This window comes from Anopheles marshallii, chromosome 2, assembly GCF_943734725.1.
Source record: "Anopheles marshallii chromosome 2, idAnoMarsDA_429_01, whole genome shotgun sequence".
Classification (NCBI taxonomy): domain Eukaryota; kingdom Metazoa; phylum Arthropoda; class Insecta; order Diptera; family Culicidae; genus Anopheles; species Anopheles marshallii.
In genome coordinates this window covers 19,276,457-19,295,335 of record NC_071326.1, presented here as the reverse complement: position 1 = coordinate 19,295,335, position 18,879 = coordinate 19,276,457, and the positions used below count along the sequence as shown (strand labels likewise).

The following is an 18,879-nucleotide window of genomic DNA, read 5'->3' as shown; positions in this document are numbered from 1 at the left end:
CTGTTCGTTCAAGGGGCTTTTTTAGCATTTTACAATTTTGACACACTGCATCACAGCAAGCATTGTGGTTGCTTGGCGAGCTCTACGATTATGCTTGTGTAGATGGGGGTTGTGGGAGCGGGTTTTTCTTTTCATTTTCGAGGCACAGGAATGCGTTCCTGTGACGTGTTTTCGCGCTGTGAAGTGTTGTGGACACCCGATCCCAAGCACCGCGGAATGAAGCGGTGCACGACCAGGGTGCAAACAGTGAAACCGAGGGGCAAAGAAGCAGCACGACGGTTGTGCTGCTGGTGACCAACAAGCGGAAGAAGAAGAAGAAGTCGGTCGGTTATAGAGGGTCGATTTGTAATAAGTGTTCTACACCACATCACAAGACCCCTTGGCACAAATACACATACGCGCGCACACACACACTCACACCGTACGCGAAACACACATTCGGCGTTTGGTGCGCGCGACTGAGAAAAGAGGGGTTTAGCTTCTTCCTTCTATGAGGTTCATAAAAAAGGGCCCCTTTTCCCGTCCCTCTCTGTCCCTTTCATCTCTTTCTCTCGTTCCATGGGTTCCGCGGATCGCAAACGGGTGCAACAACAGCGCGGACAGCAACGCAACAACACACACAGAGCAAAAAGGAAATGCTGAAAACGGTGGTGCTGATATGGATTGGGATCGCTCAGCAAGGGGCCTTTACGGGCGCGCGTACATTTGGCTGTGTGCGTGCCGTAAGAAGGCAGCCAGCAATATAGGATCCTTTAGCCCCTGGTCCCTGGTCCACTGCTGCTGCTGCTGCGTTACCAATTTTCGATCGGTTTTCCTTTAAAATGTTCATCCTTAATGACCCCCGGTTCGTTAGTTCTTGTGGCACCGGGACGAGAGAGGCGATGCGAATGCAGCACAAGACGAAAGCAGGGAACGGAGTCGTGGAAGAGTGCGTCACTTTAACTTAACGCCAGGATCTCAGCGACAAACACTGGAGGGTGCAACGATTCCCAAAAAAAAAAGGAAGCATTTTAACAGCAATCCCCAATTTTCGTAGTACGGCCGAATGATGAAAATACGGCTGTCCTCCCCGTATGTGCTGCGTACCATGTGCACGGATGTGTATGTGTGTAGATCGCCCCGGTCGGCCAATGTGTGATTGCCCAACCTCTATTTGCGGGACACGCACATTAACATACAGAAGGCATTTTTCCTTTGCCGATTTCTTTCACCAAGCCGGAGCTTTTTCGTCGAGAACTCGGCGGAGGAGATGAAGTCACTTCCGGCAACCCCTGGCATAGATGAAGATTAGTTGAATTTCCCTGTGAAATTGTTTTGAGGTTTGGTACGCAAAACTTTGGATCGCTTCTCTGGAGACGTTATGTTACTGCGCTTCGGAACAACTTGGCGTTATGCAGGTTGTCTGCTGAATCAGCACATATTTTTAGCCGAAAAGCTGCGGCAGCACATTGCTGGTTGCCGAAATGATGCGTAGTCGATTATTGCCTAGAACGCTTGCCACACACGGGCTCTCTCTTTCTCTCTCTTTCTGTCCATTGTACCTGCGGACTGTGCTCCAATATTTGTTCGCGTGGGCGATGGGGAAATCCACTTGGGGGGGGAGTCTCTGACGGTAAAAGCATAAGTTGGAACAATACAATGCGCTTGTATGTATGCTAACCATCCAATTCAATCCGGATTCCTCCCGTAATCATAGGGATGCGTATATGCAGTGTTTTTTCTTCTATTCATCCTCAATCACGTTCTAAAGAGACTGAGAGGAAGAGAGAAAGAGACAGAGCGAGACCGTGCGTGGTGATCGGGTTTTGAATGGAAACAGATGACGAGATCAATTCGTGGAAGCGGGGAAAGCACGAACGAGAGCAAAAAGGAAGGGGATCGTGAATCCTGGGCGCACAGCTGTCCTGCTTCAACGTTCGGTTTGCTTCCATTCAGAGAAAAAAGCGAGAACGGCCGTACTCCTTTAGCCACGGAAATACACGTAAAGCGAAACATTTAAACAGGCTAGTACGTAGGACAGAAGAGAGCGGGGGAGAGTGAGAGAATGGGAGTAAAGCAAGCGGTCGTTGCTTTTGTTGTCATTGCCATATGTTGTTTGGTCGTATGCGTTTAAGCGCCCGCCGCCGATTTTTGACAGTTCGGCTGGCGTTTGTTGCGTTTACACAAACACCACCGCATAAGGCGGGCGCGAGAGAGCGAGTGAAGCAGGGTTGCGCGTGTGTGCGTGAAAGGGTGCCTCGATGATTTTGACAGTTGGCGAGAAGCGCGCGTAGCCGTCGAGCATGAAACATCAACACATTGTACACAATCGAGCATCGAATCTCCCCAGAGGGAGCTTCAATGCGTGACTGTCAGTGTAAACAAAAGGGGTTCAAATTTGAAATTCGTTAACCGTTAGCTGCCCTGTGAAATAGTTGTAATTAGTTGCATTTGAAGGTGAAAACCAATTATTCCCTGCGTACGCTTGCTGATCAAGTTATTCTCCTATTCTATTACATTTTTTTTCTCTCAATCAAACATTTGCACTATTGCCGTTTGTAAAACAATCGAGTCTAATTTTTTGATTTCTTGTTGTTTGCCCATTGTTCTTTTGCAGATTGAGAAGCTGTAGCCGCGTTTCTTCTTGATGCGTAAGTAGCAATCAATAGTAGAGCCCTCACAAGTTATGTGCTAAAACGTAAATGAGACCAATTATTGCATCTGCCGTGGGACCCGTCGATTGCTTTTTCGAGACACAAATGGTTCTAATTGGTAACAGTTTCGTTACCGAAATGGTCACGAGGTCACCAACCGGTAATCCAACAAGGGACGATATTACGAGCATATATGTACGAGATAAATCGCTTAAAGGACACGACAAAGAGAAGAAGTAGCCAGAACATAAATCGGGAAAGCATTACAGCTGGGATGCAGTTGCAATGTGTGCTCCATTTTTAATAAGCCACGTGGGTACGCTGCTATCTCACGCGAAAAAAGAGGGTCCGCAAACGAAGAGACAACGGTGGTAGAAAACAGCAAGACGACAGGATAGCAGCACATCTGCTGTTTTGTTATCCTTCTTGCACAGGACTCCGGCCAAGCGCCGTGTCGATCACCTTCCTTAAAGGGGGTTATCGCTTTTCTCTTCCGGATTTTGTTCCTTTCGTTTCCAGATGTGTTGCAATGCAACAATGCGTAACTCACTGGCGTCTTACAACCAGAGGGGTGCCGTGCTGCATACTTTCGCAAGGCTCACGTGTGGTGCAGCGAAACAGGACGGGCTAGAGAAATTGTATAATAAAAACAGTAGGGGGAAACTCAGGAAGAGGCAACGCACAGAAGGTAAAAGTCACCTTAATTTCTGTTTTGCAGGGGAGAATTGGTGAAGCGTTCGAATGCAGCAGAACAACCTCGTCAAACTCCTGCTGTAGTTAGGTTCTGCAAAGAGGTTGTAAATTCAAACGGAAACCGTCACTCGTGGTTGTTGTAGCGTTACATGCTGTAGTTTTGTAAAAGAGAAAAAACCAGCCAAGCCCCGGACAAGCGTTCAACTTTACATTGACACTTTGCTGACAGGCGCCTCGGGGAACAGTCGACGAAACGACGAACGGCTTTTGAAGGAATGCCATGAATTTTTGCGTTAATCGATTCGGCTGAGTCCGCTTTCGGTTTCGTATAAAAACGCGCGCGGGCCCCACACACACGCACACGAGGTTATGGGGTCTAGGCGAGCCAATGCAGAACCGACACACACTATCGCAGCGGTTTCGATCTCTTGGGAGAGCGAGAGCGAAACGATTGTGCGCTGTTTTTACAGCAACGCACGTATCAGGCAAGAACAGCACAAATGTCAGTCAGTAGCAGCACCCGTCAGCAGTAGTGGGATTTTCTTCCGCAGCTCGCCAAGAGGTAAAAGTGATAATAGAGCACGCATTTGCGATTCAATCTGAGGTGTTGTGTTGCACGCGGTTCACATTGATGAGCCCGTTTCGTGATTCGTGCGACATCAGCAGGTCAAACGGTTCAGCCACGCGAGAAAGAAAACCCGAGCGAAATTCAGAGACAGAGAAGATGTAGCCTGGGTGTGTGCGTGTGTAGGTCGTTCTGCATTTTCCTCTCGTACCAACATCAGAATAATCGACGAAGGCCAAGGCAAATCGGTGTGAATCGTCATCGACGTAGTTGCTCAGAAGCACACACGTACATGGCGCTTAGGCTACACACTAGACCAGCAGTGTGTTCTGGCCGCGTTCGCTAGGTAGAGGTGTCTGGTCGCTTAGCGAGGTCCCCGCAGGAGGGACCGCTCCTATTGTTTCCTATTGTGTCTCGCATAGTCGCGTGTACGGAAAAAAGCAGTGCAGTTATCATCGACAAACGAAGTAAGCAGGGTGTTTCTGTGTATAACGTCAGCTTGCTGTGAAACACAATGCAGCACACAATTTTGACAGCGTGAAAAAGTTTGGAACGATGTGCAGTGTAGGGTGGGGAGCTGAATGGATTGGATTTCCCCCCCGGTTTTTTTTGAAGGGCCGCGCACTTTGCCGATCCAAATCAAACGTCCATGGCCAACGCACACTTTGTTTCGTTAAGGGCAAACAACAGTGGAGGTTAGAAGAACAGGAGCTTGCAAATGTGCGCGGGGAGAGTAACTGTTTCCGGTGCATAAACGTGCTATTCCGCGTGTAGGTGTATGTGTGTGTGTGTACGTGTGCTGCTCATTTGATTGTGTGCTTTCTATAAACCACAAGGCGAACAGTGTGTGTACGGAAGATTGTTGGTGCTGAATTTGTTCTGCAGAAACGACCTGCCCTGTTGTACGCGTGTGTGCTTGTGTGTGTATTTGCGTGGGGGTGCAATTGTGGCGTACAAAAACACGATCTGACGACCGGAAGGAGTCGCTTGTAAGCAGTGTGCATGCAACAAAAACAGAGTTCTTCCTCAAAAGACGCACCCATTGTGAGAAGGAAGAGTAAAAAAACAGCAGCAACGATCCCGAACGCGAGCTGCTGACAATCGGCACCACAATCGAACAGCACGAAATGTCATTCCCTATGAATGCAAAGTGACAGCTGCTGTTTCGTCTAGAAAAGCAGCGCAGAATATAGGGGTGTTTGTTGGGATCCATACACGGCAAATGCTGCAGCAGCAAAAGCACGCATCAAGCGGATGGCAACCATCTTCCGAAAAGGTGGATAATTAGCTCCCACCGTGCTCTGGATTCGGCGGTTCCCTCTGGTCACGAATGGTGTTGATCTGTGATAATTGATAGCCCAACTTCCGAGAGCCATTTGCCGCAGTGCTATTGGAAGGCATGGTGCAAAACCGCAATGTTCTTTTGTAACTCAAATCAGCACAATACTGCTGCCATTGGCTAGAAAGACCCCCGGGAAGTCATATCAAGAAAGGTGATGTGTTCTTGCGCGTGTGTGTGTATGGTTTGCACACACATACACACCCGGTGAGGGAAGGAAACGCATGTGAGTATTGAGCCGGTGGGGGGAGGGATGAATGATGGTGGTGCGCAGGGATTATGATTAGCGGTGTGTGAGGTTGGTACGGAGCCGACCCGTTGTACAAATCACTGTTACACTTCATCCTACTTACATGCGTTTCTTTTTTTACCCCCCTTCTTCAGACGAGAAAATCTCACCCAAAAAGCGAAAAGGAACGAACGATCCGAAATCGATGCAAACCCGGGCGCACACAACACACCCTTGAATTGAAGGATCGGCAACATTTTCGAACCCACGGGAAGAAGTTGTGAGCCGGCCGGCATTCTACCGAGGGGTTAATCGAAATCTGTTAGGCCAGAAGCAGCCTATCTTGTACCTTCTTATACTCCTGCCTGGAACGATCGGAGATCCCTCTCAAAACACCGTTTTCCCATGTGTGTCGCCTTGGTGGAAGACCGCGCACAGGATTGCGTTCCAGTTTCATTTCCATAATATACACAAACCCTTTTCTGGGTATGTGCGGTTTCAGGAGGCTCTGGCGTGAAACGCCGCGGAAACACGACGCACCCGAGAGTGCATCAGAATGCAGTGTGAACGCACACAGGCGCATCAGCACCGGAGCGCGCACACACAATTTCTGTGTGGACTCGATTAGTGTGTGCTGCCCGTCCGTATCGGTGTGTTGGGAAGTTCAAAACGTGGAAGACACAACATTGACCATATTCTACCCTTTCTGATTAGAAGCGAGAACGGAAAATGGCAGCAATTGGTGTGTTTGTTTGATTTGCCCAAATGTATGCAGCCTGCCGTGTGCGTGCACTTTTGTTGGGAATGGGTGCATACTTCACGATCACGAGAGTCCTCCGAAAGGCTTAACCTGATAATCCTTAGAATCGCACTATTATAGCGTTTGGAAGGTTTCGGATTGGGTTCAAGTTACGAGAAGGCACACGAAAAGAAGGGCGCCCAAAGGAAAAGAACCTAACAACGCACACATACGTGAGTAAAGACTGGCTAAAGGTTCGCGGATTAATTTAGGGAACGTACAGAGGGAAATCGGCATAAGTCACCGCATCGTGCCGCAAAACCAACTCACCATGATTTTGGGTTGGTATTGAACGGTGACGACCACCGCATCGTTATCCCTTTCTGACATGGAAGGGAAAGCGAAAGCCCATCATAGTAGCAGCTCTGAGTTTCTTCGTGCAGGACACATTTGTCTCATTTTTTTGTGCTGGTTGGTTGCCTCTTTCAAGGTAGCGCATACCTGTCAAAAAATGGCATTTCCATGCGATGATGGCTGGTCACCTCCTAGTGGAAAAGGATTTAGTTACAGCGATATTTTTTTTCATTGCATAAAACTTTCCGCCCTCGGGGTTTTTTTTTGTTGTGTTTTTGAGCTTTGGGGACGAGAGTCTATTGGCGAGACGAGAGTCTATGTTGATTCCGAATCAAAGTGGTAAAAGAACAATCGCCAGAATGTGTTCCGTGCGTGAAGTGCACTCAAGCTTAAGTTAGTTTTTCCATTACATTGTCCAACACCGCTGGCACACACTGAGCAGCACCACCACTACGATTATTGCCCACTGCTATCAAGTGCGAGGGAATTTGCGATATGCTTGTGGTGGTCTCGCCCGTTAGGTATGCTGCGCGCCATCATATCCCCCAATCGGTGTCGACGCGTTGTATGTGTGCCCCGTGTTGTTTGTAGCGCGGTGCGTGTATATAGCAACACTGGATTTTTGTGAGGTTGCCGAGAGAGCGACCATTATTTCGTCACGTTTATGATCAGCGAGACGCGACCGCGAATGGTATTTAAAGCCAACATTTGTGGAGAACTTTAAATCTCTCTTCCCTCTCTCCTCACGCCATACGCGTCGTCCGCTGACGAATCCGTCGAGTTTGGCCGACACATTCATGAGGCGCTGGTTAACAGGGCCGGAAGTATGCTTCAATGAAGGAGTTCCTTTTTGCAGGCACCGCACTAAATGGTTTCTTCCAAACAGACATTACGCAGAAACAGTGGGCTGAAAAGCGTTCAGTTTGGGCGATTTAATTGCCAAGTGTCCAATTGCACTGACAGCTTCTCCTAATCAAAATGGCAGCAGCAGAGCATATAAGCGTTGACATCGCTAAGTATGCGTGTGCTATTTGTTCGTAGCAACATCAGCAGGCGGTGTTTTTTTTTTATTGGTAACATACTCAGCTTGGGTTCAAAGCTCGATTTGGTGTCTTGCTTTTCCAATATACTGAGCGAACATTTTGTTAGCCATGATTGGCTAACAAGAACAACCGCAACAACAACTCGGCATAACTTTTCATGTTAAATTATGCTCCAATATCATTAATTGTCAATATCATCCAAAGTACGAACGCGCAACGTACTCACGATAACGAGAAGGATATGAGACCGCGCGCGGTGGCCATTTTGTGTTTATGCTTCGGAAAGAGGTTACATTTTGTGCCGCTTCCAACAATTGTTTCGGCATTTCGGAATTCGGCCAGGAGGAAAACAACACATTACGTGTGTATCGTGGAATATTCTCATCTCACAGCCAAGCATCTAAACGCGCAGAGCACACACAGCTCCTGGAACCGTGCCTGTGCTATCCTCTTTACGGGCCATTCGATTTTGGCTCGATTGATGATCACACTACCCCTGTGTTGACCCCTGTCCGAAGGTCTTCTACTCTTTACCGCACGGTCAGCCGTTGGTTGGCATGGATTCTTCTTCTCCGTTCAGGAATCTCGCGGCTGCTTGGGACACACGATCCTTTTTGGCGTTCGTTGATGAAATCGTCCCGCTCTTGCGTGCGCGCCTGTTCGCTCTCGCTCGAGGTTCTCTCCGCACGTTTTGCTTTTGGTGTTCTTCTGGTATCCCGAGTCCCGTTCCTGTTCGCAGCTGGCGCAACGCAACGCTTCTTCCTTGTTTTGTTTCTCGGCCTTTCCCAAATCAGAGTTCCTTCTTGTGTGCGAGCGTTCGAGCGTTCGGTGTATGTGTGAATGTGTTTGGTGCCTCATCAATGGTCGAATTTTATTATGCTGCGCTGTTGTGTTGGGCATTTGCGTTTATTCATTAGTGCTATTATTGTTCTTTATGTTCAGCGATCCCCGGTTGTGTGCGTGTGTTTGTTGATGGTGGCCACCACTGGCAAATATGTACCGCCTTTCGGGAGGGCAAAGATCTTTCGGATCATCAGCATTTTACTTTTTTGGGGGAACTCTGCTTCGATGTTGTGCAAGGAATAATCATCCTTATTTCGGACCACCGCAGCACGATGGTGGCCAACTTTTATCGCACGTCAACCAACACTAACGGGAGGTCGGTGGGTTACGGAATTGATCGCATATTTTATCCCACGGTACAACAGCAACCCGCCCCCCCCCCCCCCCCTTTCCTTCTGGTAGGATTTAAGACGCGTCGTTCCATCATGTAGGATCACTCTCCCGTTGACTCTCGTCGGTTGCTTCGATTACCGAAGCGCGGAACCGTTCATGTGTGTGGTGACTCCCTCCAAATTTTGGCGCTATGCTGTGTGTTTGTGGTTATGCGTGTGACGGTGACCCTCCCACCTCCTGGCGCACCGAAATGGATGCTCCCCCAGCACGGCAAAAAGGCGCTTTTGATGTGACTTGTTTTTGCTTCGCCCGCCCGTGTGGTGTGGCACTGATGGCTGCTAGAGGAAGGTTGGTTTTTTGTTGGGGCGCGTTTCCTTCGTAAAGTCTTAAACCGTAGGTTACTGTAGTACACACGCACACACTGACGCACACGTATCCCTTGCGTTGTGTGGGGTGCGTCAGCAGCGCCATTGAAATCGTGCCGTTATCGATGCTCGGATGGAGATGGGCGTTAGACATATTTGCACTCACTCTTTTTCCTGTTTTTTTTTTGGTTGTTCTTACGATGTGGAGCAATGTTGGAGTTGGCTGGTTATGCTGACTCTACGCGTTCTCAGGATCTTGCTTGGAGCACAAACACCGTGGGGACAGTGGAGAAGGTGTTACTTTCGTAATATGGTTTTATTCTTTTTGCCTTTTCCTTTTGCCTCTTACGAGAGGAGAGGACGATCTGCATAAAGGGAATGCGGGTGGGTGGGGTTGGCTATAGGAATGTGCGGGCTGAGGAGAAGGTGGTGGGGGGAGAAGATGGGTACCGCGCATCATCACCGTCAGGAGCTGAAATTGTTTTGAAACCTGCTTTCCAAACATCATTCATTTTAACATTTACATCCGGTGGAGGCCTGGCTGTGTGTGTTCAGGGAGAGATGTATGCGATGAATCGGCCATTAGCGCGCTGCTGCTGCTCCTCCACACCGGATGCTTGTACGAATTAATGATTAGAAAGACTTGTTTGTGTGTGCGTGATTCGATGAAGGAGAAACGCAAAGATAGCGAACAAAATCATATGTTGTTTCGATTGACCTGACCGGTGGCCAGATTATTGCTCAATTACTGTGTGCCGCCACTATGTTGGGAGCAAGTAGTAACGTGTATTAATATTCAATTTTTATAAAAGCTACACATAGTTTCTCATTCGCTAATATTGAAGGTGTCATCGATGCGCTCGGGCTCCATCGAATATACATTGTTGAGGAATATGGGCTCTAGGACATTTGGCTAAAACCCTTATCCTTTCCAGCTTCATTTATAGTGTTGGGCGAATCGGTTTCGGATTTACGAATCTGAATCTCTATTTTAGTGATTCTCACCTCCCTTAACATTCGTATGAATGGCTCTTCTCAAAAGATTCATTAAGCAAATTATTTATATAGTAGCTTCAATTAAAATATAGTTAGAGTGCTCTGTAACTATAGAGGAAATTCGACCCACTCCCTGGTTAGTGTTGTGTTCGATGAGTTATGAGTAATGAGTTAAGAATGTTATGTGAGGATTCATGGAGCTTTATAAAGACTCAGAAGAAAGATCAGATAATTAAGACTCAAATTGAGATTCGTGTTATCTTCAGAGAATGCTATTTTCTATTAAAGAATCGCAAATCTTCCGACTACTGCGCCTCTGTTAGAAGAATACTTGGTCATAATAGAGACTCAGAATAATTAATTCGGGTCTTAGAGAATCATTCAAGGCAGCGTTGGGTTCAGATTCACCCAAAACTAACTCCAAACTGAACCATAAATGTACGTACGAACGTATGAACCTTTTTTAATTCGATTCCTACACAAATATACATTACATTCGTCGCAGCTTCTATTTATATTGTCAGGTTATTCAACACATTTCGATTCAGCAGCCTTGCATGACTCACAAATCTCAAATGAAATGAACGAGAGGAACACCGCTCGGGAGCGAAAATGAAACTTCTGCAAGCAATATATACCAACCACCATCTTAGCGGACAGAAGAGAAGAAAAGAGAGAGAAAGAGAGAGAGAGTATGTCAAAGTGTTTCTGTTGTTCGGTTTCACTGCTGTGGATAGAGTGATGTTTCCAGCCGGCGAGACCCGATACCATTATCCACCCCAATGCCAACGGGGACGTTCCAAGAAGAAGATGCAGGCCAAACTCCAAAATCCCCTGCAAAAAGCAACAAATCTGTTTGCCGTCTCATGATGCATTGCATCCACCGCGCTCACATATGTAATCAGAGGTCACTGTCGCGACGTCTTCCCAACATTTGGCGGCGTGCGAGGGGTGGCTCATCATATGTTGCAGCCTAATCGGAAGAGGAGGAACGGATATGCGTGTAAGCATCTCGTACATTACTCCATCCGACCGACCGTAATCACTTCAGCAAGTGTGGACCCCCAACTGCGTAATGAGGGGGGGAAGAACACACACAAACACACACCGACACATCCATTGTCAATCATAGGAAGAACTGTTTTTACCAGTGGGGCTCATCGCCTGTTCCTTGTGTCGCTTCGTCAACCGGCATAATTTGTCTGACCAGACCGTTTTTTAAAATGCACCTATTGCACATGTATGCATGCGTATTATATATGTGCTGTGCCAGTAGGAATGGTAGGAATGATGGCACTCTGCATTCATGCGCGCCATGTGCATTGTGCCTGCCTGCCTGCATCCTTTGCAGGAACTGAACGACACATTTGCGCTGCAGACAACTCCATTTTGCATGCGTAACTCTCCGTTGGATGTATCTCCCACAGCCCCCTGGTACCGAGAGACCGTGGAATTCCAAAATTTCCAAAGGAGAAGAAACGGAACCGAAGTGTACCGACGGGTGTGTGGGGCAAAGTGCGTCTGGGCGGGGGATTTTCGCGCATGCTGTGTATATTAGGGGGACAGCAGCGAATTTCAGCTGTTTCCATGCCCTTTTGCTGCTGTGAAGTGCTGCCTGTGAAGACTTTATTTTTAGACCGATTGTGTGAAAGAGGCGACAGAGAATGTTAAGGTTAGCTTATGTGCAGTTTACATTTGTCATTGAACTTCAACTTGTCCTTCTCCCGGTGCTCAATAAAATGCTGGCTGTATGTGCACCTGTCACCACGATTAACTGTACTGAATTTATACATTCGCAATTTCTGTATTGTAGATCCTCAACATTCAACCAACTTTTATTGATGGTGTGACTCGATAAACCCCGAAGCGGAAAGCATCTCCCACTGCCCGAGTGATAGTGAAAGGGATAAACGGCGAACGGGAAGTAATGGAGCATCGAAGCTTTTGACGCGAAACGTCATCCTGAGCTTGACGTTTGTTTGACGTTGCGAAAAGGGGCGCGAGAATTGTGGTCTCTGCTCCCCCTTCCCTCCCCCAACAGACACACAAGCAACACATTCAAACGCACCACGGCTGTGAGTGTATGTAGCCGCTCGCATAGCATCGCAAAGCATAAACCGCCTCGGCGGTTATGCTCTCACACGACGGTAGAAATGGTAGAGAGCGAAATGCGTGAACACCGGTTCGAGTAAGAGAGCGAAAACTTCCCGTTTCCCTGTACAGGGCTTACCTACAGCCTTGGATGCCGTATAAACATGCGTTTGGGCCATGGCTGGAGTTGTGTGTATCAGGGTTGCCGGTCATTGTGGAGCTCGCGCTGACTCGGTTTCGCTCTGGGTCGTCCCGTCGTCCGGCTCAGCAGCAGTGCGAGCGCGCGCGCCCTACCATTTGGTGTGTTGCCCTACGCGCGAGAAAATTGAGAGAAGAAAAGTGACGCTTCGAGCGGTTGGAAAAAGCGCGCGCGTGCCAACCAACCGATCACGCGGGGGGGTGTGAAACCTTTCGATACACCAACACACATGTACCGATGTAAAACATAACGCCGCGAAAGCGCACACTGTGGCGGTTGACGATGGTTGCCCGAGACTCGTACCGTGTACTTGACGTTTCCTCCGTTACTGGTGGTGGTGTTGTTTTTTGGGTTGATTGGAAATACATATTCTGCCCTCACTGTAGGCTGTTTTTTTTCTGTGTGTCAAAGTAGCTGCCTTTGTAGCTGCTCTGATGCAAGTAGACATTTGCAAGCACACCCATAAGTACGCGTACACGGAAACCACCAGTCAGCACAAGCAAAACCATCATCCGGTACGCGCGTCGTAGCCTTCTTTGACCGGCTTTTCCGAGGTGCTCTAAAGCTCCTGAGATATCTCTCGTACGGTTGGTGGAAAATTTCAAGCCTGGGTTGTCATTCGTTATCTCACCACCAGGCGCTTCCACCAGATGTGGGGGGGGGGGGGGGGGGGGGCGCAACTGTTTCTCCACATCCGCAACATCCTTTTTTGGCGTGGCGAGCACAACACCACAAAAGTCGTGTGGAGTGCGAGCGATTCGGCCGACATTTTGTTCGGCACGGGAAATTCTAGAACGATTGCTGTTTTGACGTTCGTGGAAGTAAGATCATTCGCTTGGTGACGTCCCCCCATTGGCGATGGTTGTGGAATAACCGAGGTGAACTAAAGCCTAACCTTATTTATCCTTGACCCTGTCAGGTATGTTAAACTTTCGCTGAAATTCGGGCCCTTTACTGTATCGCTTTATGCTTGTGAATTTAAATACATCCACAACCACTGGAACTGCGTACCTCTTTGTGTCCACAAGTGTCTCTGTGTGTGTGTGTGTGAGTATGTGTGCACCAGTTTAAAGAGCTTCCTCCAATTCCCTTTAACAACTTCTCGTACTGAATTGAAGGTTATGAAACATTTTGCTGCCAAGCGAAGAGAGGTGCTATCGGGTGGCACGATTAATGACACGTAATCGAATAATCTATCGATATCGGGTTTAATGCAGGTTGTGTTAATTAGACATATTTTTCGGTTTTATATAGGTCACTCGCACTTTTGGCGCTTACGCGTCAGCACAACGGTTTAAAGCAACGGGAGGGAAAAAAACCGGCAGGGAGATCCATTTCTCTTGTTTTACGGTGTTTGTTGTTTTTACGGGGAAGCTAAAGGGAAGTTAAAGCTGAGCGTGTGTGATAGTCGGCGCGCGTTTTTTTTTCTCGTCCAGAGTGCGCATGGTGTCCAGAGAGACACACGACGAAGAGAGAGTTTAGCGATGGAAAACAGCATTGAGTTTAGGACGTCGGGTACGGCAGCCGGCACCATCATAAAGTGCGCAGTTGCATTTCGTTGGGAGATCGCGCAAGGTTCTTTATTTCCCCTTTTTTTAAGGCTGGTGCTCTTGCTGAACCTGTTCTTTGAAGTGCATAGTGTGTAGGCTTGTAAGGCGGGGTGGTACGATCGTTATAAAGCAAACACCCGCATGCTCGTCGAATTCTTTACGGATGAAACCCTAGCTTTAACCTTTCCGTACGCATACAAACACACGAAAGCGTAGAGTTAGCTTTTACTGATTTATTAATTTCTCTTTACTTCTTCTACAGAAAAAAGGGTCCGTTTGTACCAAGCAGCAGTTGTGTAGTAATAGCCACAGAATGCCTTTAGCCCAATGATCGCGTCTACTCTTACGGACACCTAGAAGCGAGAGTGCGTACCTCCGTATGTAACGTAAAGGTAAACAATCATACTTCGCATACAACACACAACGCGCGTTCCCTCGCAGAAAGACCCGAACTAACCATGCAGCTTCTCAAGTATGGTGCGTAGTGTAACAGAATAGTGCAAAACAACCGTTGCCACCATTGGCGTGTATGAGAGAAGGATAAGCAATTACAAAACGGGTCCTGCATTTGTGGAGGACGAGACCCTCTCGAACGACAACGAAACTTTCAGTAAACCCCGTGCGGCTCACATAGAGGGCAGGCGTGCGCATAACGGGGCGATCCTCGTCCGTTTTACGGTAGTGCCATGGTGTACTGGACTGTGTTGGTCTATGTATGACATTGGCGCGAGACGTGACGTGACGCGTGAAACGAAAAACAGATACAAAGCGGTGTGAACACTTGTGCGCGCCACCGTCAAGATGTACGCAAAGCAGACTCATGCTAAAGTTTCTAGTGGTGGAGGAGGAGGCGGTGGAGGCGGTAGACAAGGCCTAAAGGCAGAATATCAACCCGGCAGTAAAACGGGTAATGGTGTGTCCGGTGTTGAGCGTAGAGGTAGTTCGGTTTACGCACGGAAAGCATCGGTCGTTAGTAACAGTAGCGACGTGTCGAACGATGACTACGAGGAGGTGAAACCGGACCGTCAGGTTAGCTCGCACCTGCTGGATCATGGTTACGGCTGCGGGGTGGCGTCGTTTCCGACCGTGCCGGTAATGTCCGCACAGTCGGTACAGCACCCAACCACAAAACATCATGCTGCAGCCTCCGAGCAGCAGCAACAGCAGCGTGGCCATCAACACATTAGCAGTAATGTTAGCAGTAGAAACAATCACTCCAATGGGAGGAGCAGCCATCATCACAGTACGCCCACTTCAACCAGCATGCCATCGTCCTCAGCGCAGACAGCTGCTCGTAGCGGTGGCAAACAGCATCAGCATGATCAGGCTCAGCAGCAGCAACACCATCACTACAGCAGTAACAAGCAGAATGTGGCGGATCCACCGATCACCAATTTCTTCAGGGTAAGCGATAAACACTGTTTACGAAACGATGAATGATTGGTTGTTATGATTGTAGTTAGAAAATATCGAAAATATTTTAAACAGGACTTACATATTCAATAACGACATGAAATCCTCAAATTATACTTGCTAATGGGGAAATTCGTCTAAATGGTAGACAAAAGATATTAGTTTGTGAATCTCTTAAGTTCTCTCCTCTTGAAAAAACGACCTTCTAGGTCATGCCTGCCATTTCTGGCTTACTAGACTCAATGTTAACATGTAACCTGATAGTCATTCCCTGCTATGAGGTCATTCGGTCCGGATGAGATTTTGGACCGGTCCTGTGGTGTGAAGACCGGCGTCGCTACCAACACACTACCGCCCGCTCCCAATAATTCAATATTGATTACTAATATGAATGTTAATTTATTACACAGGCCATTAAACGATCGTCACAGTCGTCGAGCATATCTCCCACACCGGCCAAAATTGCCAAGAGTAGCAATGCGAAGACACCCAACTCTACTTGTTCTACACCCACGTCATCTATATCGTCCTCTTCCTCGAAGAAACGCTATTCGGAACGGACTAGGTGCGAATTGCTTCATGCAGCACGCATTCCTGCTCAAATCAGTCTAACAATATGATAATGTCTATGTTCCATATTTTGCTATAAAAAAAAAATCCCACCAGGTACGACACGTCGCTTGGGCTGCTGACGAAAAAGTTCATCGATCTGCTGAACGAATCACCGGACGGTGTGGTCGATCTGAACATTGCCTCGACGAAGCTAAAGGTGCAGAAGCGGCGCATCTACGACATCACCAACGTGCTCGAGGGCATCGGAATGCTGGAGAAGAAGTCGAAAAACAACATCCAATGGAAGTGTGGCAATACCGTGTGCAATATCGACCGCAACACGCGAATACAGCGCGAACGGTATCGACTGCAACAGAAGGAAAACATGCTGGAGGAGATGATCGTCGAGCTGCGGTCTGCGACGAACGAGGAGATGAAGCACACGAAGCATGGCTACTTTACCTGTCAGGATCTGAGCTCGATGGAGATGTTCCGCGAGCAGACGATCGTTGTTATTAAGGCGCCACCAGAGTCTAAGCTGGAGGTGAGTTGGCATGGCGTTGAAATGGTAAAGAAGGGGGGAAAATCATGGAGGACCGTTTTTCTCTTATTTTTTGTATTTTAGTTGATGAACGAAAAGATGCAACGGGAAATAGTGTTAAAGTCGGAGAAAGGAGAGATCGATGTTTTTATCTGTCCAACTGAGGATCCTGGATTAATCGATAGTCCGGCAGTGATTGCCGGCGATCCACTGTTGGAAAACTTCGAACCTGTGCTATCGCCTTTCCAACGCATGGATAGAACTTCCAGTCCAAGGAGTAAGTATATCGCGTCGCGTTCCACACACGAATACGGATGCTTATTGCTCACTGTTTTGTTTATCGTTTTTGTTCATTTCCAAAAATGCAGAAGGTTTAACGAGACCGTCCCCCTACGCGGCACAGCGCAATCTCAATCGTGCATTGTTCGAGGAAGGGTCGGCGATGAAATGTGAATCCACGGAAGGTGTACCCGCCAGGGATAACAGTATACAGACTGCCGTAGCGTCGCTGTTCAACCTATCCGGTGCGAGTGTGCCGCAGAAGGTAGTGGTACATACCGAGCGGTACGAATCGCCCATGTGCAACATGCTAGGCACGACCAGCAGCAGCGCGTCCGGTGCAATCAATGGTAGCAGCTATTACCATGGTTGTGACTCATCCTCAGCGGTAGCAGATCAATCCGAGTTGCATTTCGATGCTAGTCAGACAACGACGACGATGATCGGGTCCGCGACGATAACGTCCAAGACTGGCGTGAGAGTTAAATCCGAACATGTGCCTGATAGTAGTAATAGTAGAAGTAGCGACATACTGCCACCATCCGCAATATCGACGGATAGTGGCGTATTCGTATGGGGTGACGGTGCGATGGACGGTGACGATCATCATCACCATCCTCACCACCACGTGGGAGGAATTCCAACGTCCACGGCGACGTCCTCGTCGTCGTCCTCATCTTCCTCCATGCTCTCCGGTTTGGGTCATCTCAACAACAACAACAACCACCTCAACAACGGTGGCAAATTGACCCCGGAGGAGATCACCAACAAGAATGCATCCCTGTCGGATACGAAACTTAGTCCAAATCTGTTCCAGTACGATTACCCCATGTCGGCGCTAAAGCCACCGAGTGCCAAGTCCTCACCGGAGAATCTTCATCAGCGTTACGGATTTTCGGATTTCGACGGTGAGTTATTGTTTTGCTTTTTTCTGGTGTTGGGAGTGTCATGGGGGAGGCGGAGGGGGGGGGGGTAATTTGACACATACCGGAAGGGGATGGACGGTGGAGTAGTGGACCTGCAGTGGTGGGCTGATTCTAGCAAGAACTTGGTACTGTGATCTGTGTGGAATTAGCCACATTGTTGCGTTCACATCACAGTCTGAGTTCTTGCTTGACGGTTCGCACAATCAACGAGTGTGGGGGAACGTGGTGTGAGTTACGTGGTATGTATATGCGTTCATCGAGATTAGCGAGCGATAAGGACATCGGTTTGGATGATTTTCATTGTGGATTTGTTCGTGCGGGGTGCATTGTGGGGTGTGTGTACTACAGTGTGTGGTGTACGTGTTTTGTGGTTTGTGGTCGTTGAAATTTGTTCGCGTGGCAATGTTTTACATCATCATCATCAATACCGGCCCTGAACTCTCGTGGTTCTGCAGTACCATAAGCGCATTTCGTTCTTGTAGCACCATGAGATTCAGCTCCGGTGTTTGATACTGTGCCTTGTTGTAACTGCCAATCGCTACGGTATATCATTAGTCATCGTGTAACTCTCATGGTTTTTGGGGTATCGTAATGTGTGTAAAATATGTCATCATCAATTCCTAACCAGTCAGTAATCAGTATATTTCTTAACTTTTAAACGGTTATTAACATTTGCTTTAATTTGTTTACACTATCCCACCACGAATGAAGTTGTATTATTTTTATCATACATTAATTTAGAGTGCTTTTGTTATATGTTAAGCGTTTCTTACTCATGCCGATGTTTTTATCACCTTCCAGATCTGGACATTTTCCTACCATTGGAACCGACCGCCGATTACACGCTAGCGCTGAATGAATCTGAAGGTGTGTTCGATTTGTTCGATTTCAACTCCTGAGAAAGCTGTTGGCAGAAGCTGTAACGGTAGGATGTGAACACAGGCAGCCGGCCAGCTGCGTGCATCATGCATTGTCGCAGTCATGGGTGACGTTTGCAGCAACAATAATCAGGCCAGCATCTTTATCGTCAATCTTGAGCATCTAATTTTCACAAAACACGATACGCTTTCACCGGTGTGTTGCGGGAACGCTTCACCACTCTGCTACAAACCTTATCATTATCCAATGTGACAACACAAAACAGGAGGCAGGGTCGTGGAAATCGGAATAAGGGTTACAGCAATTTAGCGCGTAAC

General features: G+C 47.9%; 1 protein-coding gene across 1 annotated transcript; it reads left to right on the top strand.

Annotated features, from left to right (window-relative positions):
* Positions 1–14,773: 14,773 nt before the first annotated feature.
* On the top strand, positions 14,774–18,582 carry LOC128707234 (transcription factor E2f1). The gene is made up of 6 exons (XM_053802185.1): positions 14,774–15,376; positions 15,796–15,950; positions 16,052–16,481; positions 16,563–16,755; positions 16,847–17,665; positions 18,485–18,582. The coding sequence occupies exons 1-6, from the start codon at positions 14,774–14,776 to the stop codon at positions 18,580–18,582; spliced, it is 2,298 nt and encodes a 765-aa protein (XP_053658160.1).
* Positions 18,583–18,879: the final 297 nt, after the last annotated feature.

Coding starts and splice junctions, on each gene's coding strand:
- LOC128707234 (XM_053802185.1), top strand. CDS start 14,774: ATGTACGCAAAGCAGACTCATGCTAAAGTTTCTAGTGGTGGAGGAGGA. Junction 15,951..16,051: donor CGCTATTCGGAACGGACTAG/GTGCGAATTGCT, acceptor AAATCCCACCAG/GTACGACACGTCGCTTGGGC. Junction 16,756..16,846: donor TAGAACTTCCAGTCCAAGGA/GTAAGTATATCG, acceptor CCAAAAATGCAG/AAGGTTTAACGAGACCGTCC.